Raw genomic sequence first — 9,659 nt, forward strand, 5'->3', positions numbered from 1 at the left:
TGAATCGGCTATGTGATGGGAAAGAATGCTCTGGCCGGAAATGACTTCGGGCAACTACCGCAGTCATCACGACAGGGGGAAAAATTTACTCACCGGACTCTGGTACTCGTTCCCCACAGAGTGCCATCATGAATATTTGCCTTGCCTTTCTACCTACGCACCAAACATTCCTGTGATCGACTGAATTCACCTAACTTGTTCGACGCGAGCGCTGTGTGCGTTCTTTGTACATTGGGTTGGACAGGGCGGAGCTACGTTAAAGCGAGAAACTTCCCCAAAATAATTTGCCCAGGTACTAGTTTGCCTAAAAGTGTACTATAACATCAGGCGTACTTTCGAACTGATCATTTTTGATTAAACAAATAAATCTAACGCGTCATTAACATTAAACAACGGAGAACTGCTTGCCTCACCTGGAGTCCAAAACAGAGTTGGTGCATTGTATGACACGAAGTTGTTCAGCCGCTGTTTGCCAAGGTCACCACTGTGCCCCATGCGGCTCACCATCGATCGGTGTTGGACATACTTTCTACCCACAGAAACAAATTTTTTTTCGACGTTGACAGAAACATCACAATGAATCTTGGTGATCTTGTCACGTACTATGTTTGCAGTACTGGCGTTGGAAAGGTGCCTCACATTTTAAGTTTTGTTTCCCACGTTCCAGATATGTTGATTGCAGAGGGATTAGCTATCGCAAAGTTGTGTATCCATAGGGTTATGAGCACTAAATTTGCCCGCCTTTCACGAACGGAATTCTAGTGATGACGTCTTGAGCTTTTATCAGTGGATGGAGCAATGTGACACCGGTTGCCCATTCTGTGGATTTCATAAAAAATTGGACGCAGAGGCTGTAGTTGAATCAATTTCATTGAAGATGTACAAGGATTTAAGTTCTGATCATAGTCACTCCACTCTCGTTTGAACGGTCGTCCTCCTGTTTTGGCGTAATTATTTCGGTGAGTCCACACCAAAGGGAAGCACTGTACTCGAGTTTCGCTCTTATCAGGGCTTATCAGCAGTGCATATCCAATGGCCGTGCCGGGATTTGAACCCCGGACATCTGACATAATTTAAGTTCTACTCAAACTTTATTTTGTTGGCCTGTTTGCAGTGCAGCATTCTCTTCAAGGAAACCTCGGTGATTCGCCAACTACACTCATCTGCATACGATTTTGGTTTTCATGGGAAACTCAGTTGAATTTGTCGTTTATGATACTTTTCAACTGAATGTGCTGCACGAAGGCCACCTCATGTTTCAGTTGGTACGATATCCCAGGTACTGTAGTACATTTTCATAAAGGAAACTACTCACAAGATTGCTGAAAACTGTTTTACAGTTCACAACCGGTTTCACCCTTACTGGGACTCATCAGTTAGGCTCGGTCCCCAAGTCTCCATCCATCTCCATCAACGAGAGATTTAGCTTGGATTCGAGCGAGTCTCCCGATTGGTATGCAAATCAGTGTAATGTAACTTGGGTTCAAGTAGAACAGAAGGTTGACGAAAACCGACAGTTTGAGGCTATCTGATGAGCCCCAAAAAGTGTCGAACCAGACGTGAGCTGTCGAAGATTTTTCCCCAGCCAACAGGATAGTTTCTTTTATGAAAACCTCGTTGATCTTCTGTTCACCTCACTGAGTACGAGTTCATTTGTGCATTGCAGTTTTTGTTGGTTGGGCCTCATACCTACAAACCATTCCAAAGAACAGATAAAATAAAATCAAGTGGACGTGGCGACCACTGTCGGGATGCGCCTTGATCTGTTTCGGTATGGCCGCGCACTGCACAACCTACAGTCCAAAGGCTCCAACCGTTACAGTCGTCGAACAAGCTAACCGAATATGAAAGGCCATGCCATTATATCACTAAACAAGGTTCAATCATTCACGACCGCACTGAGAAACGAACAACATAACCCAGTGAGGATGATCCTCCCATGTCAGGGAGGCTGGTACTGTGTCAATGGAATCCGATTGTACGATAACGCTAGGANACCTTTGTTCACGAGAGAGTCGAATCCAAGCGATCTGTTATGGAAATACCTTTTTCTGTCTAAGATGTAAACATGTTTCCATGTTATGCTAGTCTCTTTTCTGTAAAACCGAGTCAAAACTAGTAAGGATTGTGCCCAATCCACCGCACGCAAAGAAGTCATTTCAAATGGCGACGAAACGTACGAAACCAACCGTCTCGAACAGATCACCTACCAGAAAATATACTCGGTTGCATTTTTTGACATGTCTATGTTCAGATAAAATATACTTAAGTCCTTAATGGCCACGCTCCACGTTTAGTGTACAGGTGTTAGTCGATATTCGTAAACATTTTATCAAGCAGTACCTGGATTGAAATCACAGAGAGTATGGATGGGCTCCTTGCAGGCAAACCTCGAAGCTCACATTGTGTGCGCAATCGCGCTATCACGAGTGAAGGTCTTCACGCAGTTGAAAGATGTGGATTGTCTTGAATGATTTTCAGACAGTCGCCTAAACTTCTCTGCCTTGCACAGAGCTTAGTTAGATCTTTTATTCGTCTTAGTCCACAAGTCTGCATTCTGCGTTCGACTAACAGTTCTTCACGGTCTGGACAGAGGGTCTTGAATTCCTCCTTGTTCAGCTGCGTTTATCCAGCTGATATAACAGCCGTGCGCCGAGGCGTTTTTTCCTTCACTCTCAGAGTCCAAATGATGGACACTGCGATCAGCGCGAACAAGTATGAAACCACGTTCTAGCTTGCTATATCTGTCAGCCGCAGTACGACAGGGGCGAGGTGGTTCAGTGGTTAGAGAGCGAATTTACTGACCGGAAATTTCATGGTTCGTACCCGACCTCTGCCTCTCGACTTTCCCTGTCTAGGCTTGGGCAAACTGGCAGTATCCCAGCCATCGTACTGCCTTCGGGTGGCATGGCAGCTACACACCGAAAGGGTGTTTCAGCTGAACGATAACTAGACAGCTATCTTGTAACAAGTCGAAGTTATAACATCTTTGTGAATTAATTCACTTCCCAGCTCATGGGCACTTGGAAACTCATCATCCAAAAAGGTGATGAGAGAACCCGGATAAGCTAAGGCTAGTAGGCGAATCCACCACAATTTTGGCCGCACAAGTGGGGGAAATCCGTTTTTTATCTACATTCATACTATACCATATTATACTATATATATCATATCATATCAGCCATCATACCAGCAAAATCCGAAAGGTTAGCATAGGATAATATTATACAGACCGATCGATAAACCTGGTCGATAAACCTGGGTTCACGCGATTCACAGGGTCAGTTAGATTGACGAAACCGACCCATTTCTGAGTCCTGCTTCGATCGCACATCACATTGTCACTTTTGTGACCTCTTCGACTAGTTAGAATTGAAATAAAATATGCTTAGAAGAATTCGCTCTTGCTCGATTACCAAGCCTTCTGTTAGTTTTATCGACAAACGCGAATGTAGTTGAAATGCGTTTTGTTAGGTGTCAGAACCGCTGATGGAGTAAGTAGCGCCAAGTAGCGAGACAAAAAGTTTAATGTCCCTTTTCAAAGCTCATAACCATTGGCAAGCCGACGCATTCTGTTTGCTTAGACGTTAAAAAGACAACAAGTGTTCAGGTAAACAACAGAAATGCCTTCAACTATTTTCTACACAGTTGGGTGTCCTTGATGGAGACACTGTAAAGTGCTTGCAAAACAGACACGAATGAATAAGCCGGATGTCATGAATCTGACACCTTTAGGTTGAACGATTCCGTTGTAGTGCCTAAACCAAGTCGTAAACACAAAAAACGGCAAACTCTGGCCTCTTGTTAGGAGTGTCCAGGCAAGTTCAGCTGTAGCACCCTTTCGGCGCCTAACTGCCATGCCACCCATAGGAGGCACGAGGGCTGGGATACTGTCAGGTTGCCCAAGCCTAGACGGGGTAAGTCGAGAGGCGGAGGTCGGATTCGAACCATGGACCTTCCGGTCAGTAAATTCGCGCTCTAACCACTTCGGCCATCTCGCGCCTTTAGAACAAAACACCTGGTTATTCGGGTTGCTTATACAACGGGAATTCTCTTGAGAGTTTTTGGGAAAGTGACATGTTGCAAATTCATGATCCATCGGGAAGAGAACAACGGCTTATCACTAATGTGTACGTTTTCTATTCTAGTCCAAAGTTCCCGGTCGTAATTCGCTTGTGTTTGGGGGACAATGAGAAGTGCGGTCAAGTAAATTATCACTTCCTGGGAGTACACCAATCGCAGTAGTCTTACTGGCGCAGGAACTAATCACAGGTCTTGCTGTGGTAAGCATAAATGACCATTCATCCAGTACTTCGTCCAAGCTATGAAGAGACTACGGCGACAGACTTACTAACTGTTTCTTTGGCCTCGCAGTGATATGAACTGAAGCAGAAAAGTGCAGCAGGGCGTACGATAAAAAAAAGCACACTGTGACCTGAGTTGGGACGATCAATTGAGGCATGTGGTGGTGCAACCGCCGACTACAATCGATAGTAATCAATGAATTTCTATAATAGCACACAGCTTGCTCCGTTGGATTCCTTTTGGGGCCAGTACACCAAAAATAGAGTGATACACGATGCAGGGTGAGGATTTTTATTGTCCAAGCAAAACCTACAGGACAATGGCGCAGAATTATTTTTGCAGTCCATGTCAGACTGACAAGGATGAGAATTTCAGTGGCTTTCTGTCCCAAACGGTTCCTGCAGAGGCCTGTTTCGTGCTTCGGTCCACATATTGAGAAAAGTAGTTGCTGATCACAACTCATGAGAAGACGATTTCAAACCTCGTCACACTGAGCGGTGGGTACAAAGCTGACTACCGCCATACGTATGTCGAGTACCTTACTTTTAACGTTTTTGTTCCTCACGGTCAAAAGCACTAAAACATGACTCACCCATCATCTTGCACGTTGTCGGGAGGGGACGCCAGAACACATCAGTACGGCTTCACTACTACTCACAAGGCCAGTGAGTACTCTAGACAGCACACTTCTAGTTTCGCTCTTATTGGGACTCATCAGTTCAATTTATCAGTTTTAAACCATGTAGCTGGGATAGGTTGGTTCCAGCTGTTACAGCTTCCGTCACCGGGAGAGCTTGACAGGTAGAAACGAACACTGGGGGGCGGTGACATGATAAGTTAGCCTGGCAACTATTCAATGAAGGCAAAAGCTTTCATGCATAGGAACCACTGACTGTGTGACTGAGCCATCTCTCCCCCCTCCAACTGTCATTCATCGTTGGTGAGTTCAGTCCCGGGGTATCCATTCAAAGAGGTTAGTGTTTTCATACTTCCTTGCCAGGTCAAAAACTGTCCGCCTCTCGATCGCTTCCACTCAGCCAAGGACTGGGTGAAAAGAGATCTGTGAGGTAGACTGGCGCCTGAATTGCGGAATACGTCCTAACCAGTGTAACGTATGAAGCGTGGGTAACTCATCCATCGTGGAAGAGTTCTTTTCTCCTAAAACCGTCTGGCTCACCTCAACATTGGTAATCCGGTGACAAAACCGATATCTCGGAGACATCGATGGTCAAACACTGAAAGTTTCCACACGTCCTTGGCGCGCAGAGACCCCGTTCCTGGTTCATAAAGCAGTAGAGATCACACAACCGTTATGTTAACTCTCCCCTTGACAGATAGACAGACCGACGTAACGTCGGCACCAAAGATCCCGAGAAGCAATCTCGTCCCCAGCCAGTCCACCGGAACTTATGCAACTCCCACCCCGATTGGCTCCTCTGAAAGCATGAGTTTTCGGATTTGATCCCACCCAGTATTTTAGCCGTCCTTTACACTTTAGGGGCGTAAGCCGCACACCAAGCTGTGCAGTTTAATGATCTAGGTTATTTAAAACGGTTCGCATCTTTGGAGCATCTAAAACAAGGTCAGCATCATCTGCCTACTGGCGACGATCGATTTCCCAGGGGAGTATTGTGGTTTCCGAGGTTCCAGGGGCAGACAGGGAGGTTTCAAGCAGCACGTCCTAACAAAGTTGAGGACATGCGAGAGAGGGCAGCCTTGTCTTACACCAATGGACGTGTGGAACTTAGGTAAAATGTTGACACCTGTATTCGGGGATAAACCAGATGATANTCTCTTCCGATAATTGACCAATCTGCGCAAAATACCACCAAAGAGCATCTCGGATGTCATCGATGCGAGATTGATCCGCTAATGTTTTTCTTGCGCCCTGTTTGAAGGCTGGAATCACGGTCGTGTTGCTCCGTTTCAACGGCATTCTGTTCTCGCTCCAATTCTTTCAGTGGGATTGCCAGGCTATTCACCGGGGCCTCACAACCTTCTTTGAAAAGTGTGGAGTGCAGACCGTCCGGGTGGGATACCTTTCAGGCTCCTTGAGCTCTTGCAGCAGTTGTGGTCATGGAAACCAACTGAACTGTTCTCTAAAGTGTTCAGCTAATCTCTCAAGATGACGATTTTGTGAGTGAATTGCCGTTTTCACGTACAGTTTCGCTGACATTAGTTTTCATTTGGCCAGTTGATCAATGAACTTAGGCTTTGCCAAGAAGGCCCAATCTCCGCATCACCATCAATTTTACTTTCTGCTGAAATTACTATAGCACTCGACCTAACCAGGAACAAATGTGCGCCGAAGCCCCAGAATGCAGCGTGTACTTGTCAGATGCCAACCGCAAATATATGGAGAGTGGCTCGGTTTGTAGAAAGAGAGAAACCGAAACACGAGTTAGGAACAATCACTTGGTCATATTGGTGACCGAGAATCGCTCGTGCAATCCATAGAGAATACAAAGTGTGACCTGTAGGGGATACTGATCAAAATAGGTGCTCCATCCTCCGACCCCATACTGATTGGCAATGATCACTATCAGAATAGTACAACCGCGGTAGGTCGATTCTAGTACCCCCATTTTATTCAACTTGCCTTTCTTTTTGTCAGTCTGACGTCAAACGAAGCATGTGAATTTCTACTGACTTTTTCATGACAACACGGCTACTTCGGGGATACTCTAGGATGCAGGATGCACAGCGATGGGGTACGTCCAGCACTGTTTTACGTCTACGAAGTGTCCACTGCACGTGGAGTTTGAGATAGCTCAGCAATTAACATTCGAAGCAGTGACCCTGACTTTTCGAGTGAAGGGCTCGGGTAACCCCACAGCCTGAATTCCCTATTCGAGTTGTCCGGCAGCCATACACCGGAAAGATGCCGCAGCAGGACCACTATATTTACCACTAACGTTCATTGCACTTCGAAAGAAGAATGCATGTTTTCAACTGAGACCGCTTTCGGTCCGTGTCGTGGGAGCTCGGTTTGGCACTGGTAAGGTGCAGCCAGATAACGGAACCCCCCACCCCCCAATTTCAAATGTGGAAAGCCGACTTCACATAACAACAGTTGAGCTAATTTCCTTGCCAGAACTGAAATCTGGTCACTGGAACAACTGTACGAATGGTGCAGTGTTTCTAAGATGGTTCCCAGTGGTTCAATATTAACCTGTGAACAACCATTAGCGTGACTCTTGCTCATCACGGATTATCACTACAAAATGGGTGCCATTCTCGTCGTTCGCACAGTCCCTCTGTGTACAGATAACATGAATTGACCAAAACATCGCAGGTGGTGTCCGAAGTAACGCGTGACACACTGGTAAGGATCTCAAACCAACTAGTGTCCTGCCGGACGCCTCATCGTTGGACGACATAAGAAACAGACAAAGCGAAGTCGTAGCTTATTTCACGTGATCTTCGCGAATTCCGGAGAAACCACTTTTCAGAGGTCGCCCCAACATAAACCAAGGTGTTCTATCAATCAGCAAAATGGGACGTTTCGTGTTATCGAAAAATAAACCGGAACTCAAACGGAAACCCAGTACCGACTAGAAAATATAATGTCCCCAAGGCGAAACACCCAACCCGCAGCATGGGTGGTGAAACGTCACTCTAACAACCGGAAAACTGCAAAAACAACGGGGTTCAGAGAAGTGGCACTATGGTTTGTTCCGATCTGTGGCCGATCGGTAACAGGCGCTGATGATGATTCTTAACAAGGATGAGACAACTGCTTCACAGTGCTTCGCCGCATACAGACCAACTTCGCTTACAGGATAAAGTCTAAAATACCGTCTCACCAGGCATAAACTAGTAACCACATCATCATGACCCAGTGAGATGGAACGGAAAAAGGAATAAACAATATCTGGAATCTTTGCGATTACTGTTGTGACAGCGCGAGCTGCTTGTTAAAATGTGTATACCCCGAAACACACAGGGGCGAGAGTGGACAACAAATACGCACACACACACACAGGTGCAACAACCATCGTGGTAGAAAAGCTCACTCAGAGTGGATTATGAAGCCACACGTGTCTGCACTGCGTTTGAAAAAAAAACATACATATGTACTTGGAAGATTAGTACGCGCCCTGGTCATAACACACGACTGTGTTTTGATGGATGAACAAACACGTACTAGTTGAAGCTGAGATTTAGAAAAAACACGATCGTTGTAGCTGTGACAAAGGCAGAGGCACACTGAAAGTCGGAGTTTTGCATAGCGTATTCGCCAAGGACCTTCAACAGAACAGAACAACGATAGAAATAGGGGGGAGGGCGCACAAGAGTACGAGAAACGAAGTGAGGAAGACTAGCGCAAACAGCACCACGAGTCTGTAAGCAATGGTGAGCGCATGCGAAAATGCACGCACACGTGGAACGCGAAGGCGGGGAGGTGATTTGGAATTCCAAAGTCATCTCATCCGGATGCTTTAACCACTTGGATATCCCACTTCCATGACACGTACTCGTTTTTATCCGCATCGACAAAACGACTCTTGATGTGATAGGTGCCACGATGCATTGCTCCCTTGGGAGCCTCAAATGTGTCTGACTTCCAGACGCGTACCTCATTTTGTGGTGCATAGCTCCCCATCATCGCACTGGAACGATCGACTGTGAAGGACGAAAGGTATATAGAAAGGGAACATTACGTCATCGATTGGGCAGATAGAAAATTCTGTATCATCAATATTAGATCGAATCCATGTGGTTAAATAAAGCTAGTCAAGACAAAGTGTCGGAATATTGGAAACTCGGTTGCGTTCATTGGATGAGGCAACCACATCATTGATTGAATGGTGACGAAATGTTTGTAAACCAAGTGTCAAGCGCGGTGAACAGATCAATAAAACTGTTAGTTATGATAGTTGTTTAGGCTTTTGGCACACACACACACAGGTGCAACAACCATCGTGGTAGAAAAGCTCACTCAGAGTGGATTATGAAGCCACACGTGTCTGCACTGCGTTTGAAAAAAAAACATACATATGTACTTGGAAGATTAGTACGCGCCCTGGTCATAACACACGACTGTGTTTTGATGGATGAACAAACACGTACTAGTTGAAGCTGAGATTTAGAAAAAACACGATCGTTGTAGCTGTGACAAAGGCAGAGGCACACTGAAAGTCGGAGTTTTGCATAGCGTATTCGCCAAGGACCTTCAACAGAACAGAACAACGATAGAAATAGGGGGGAGGGCGCACAAGAGTACGAGAAACGAAGTGAGGAAGACTAGCGCAAACAGCACCACGAGTCTGTAAGCAATGGTGAGCGCATGCGAAAATGCACGCACACGTGGAACGCGAAGGCGGGGAGGTGATTTGGAATTCCAAAGTCAT

At 45.9% G+C, this 9,659-nt stretch overlaps 1 protein-coding gene across 1 annotated transcript; it reads right to left on the reverse strand.

Moving 5' to 3' along the window:
• Positions 1-8,734: 8,734 nt before the first annotated feature.
• Positions 8,735-9,659, reverse strand: T265_02409 (hypothetical protein; the record flags this gene model as incomplete). The annotated part of the gene is made up of 2 exons (XM_009166642.1): positions 8,735-8,931; positions 9,614-9,659. The coding sequence occupies 2 exons, from the start codon at positions 9,657-9,659 to the stop codon at positions 8,735-8,737; spliced, it is 243 nt and encodes an 80-aa protein (XP_009164906.1).

Source organism: Opisthorchis viverrini (genome assembly GCF_000715545.1).
Source record: "Opisthorchis viverrini unplaced genomic scaffold opera_v5_29, whole genome shotgun sequence".
Lineage (NCBI taxonomy): Eukaryota > Metazoa > Platyhelminthes > Trematoda > Opisthorchiida > Opisthorchiidae > Opisthorchis > Opisthorchis viverrini.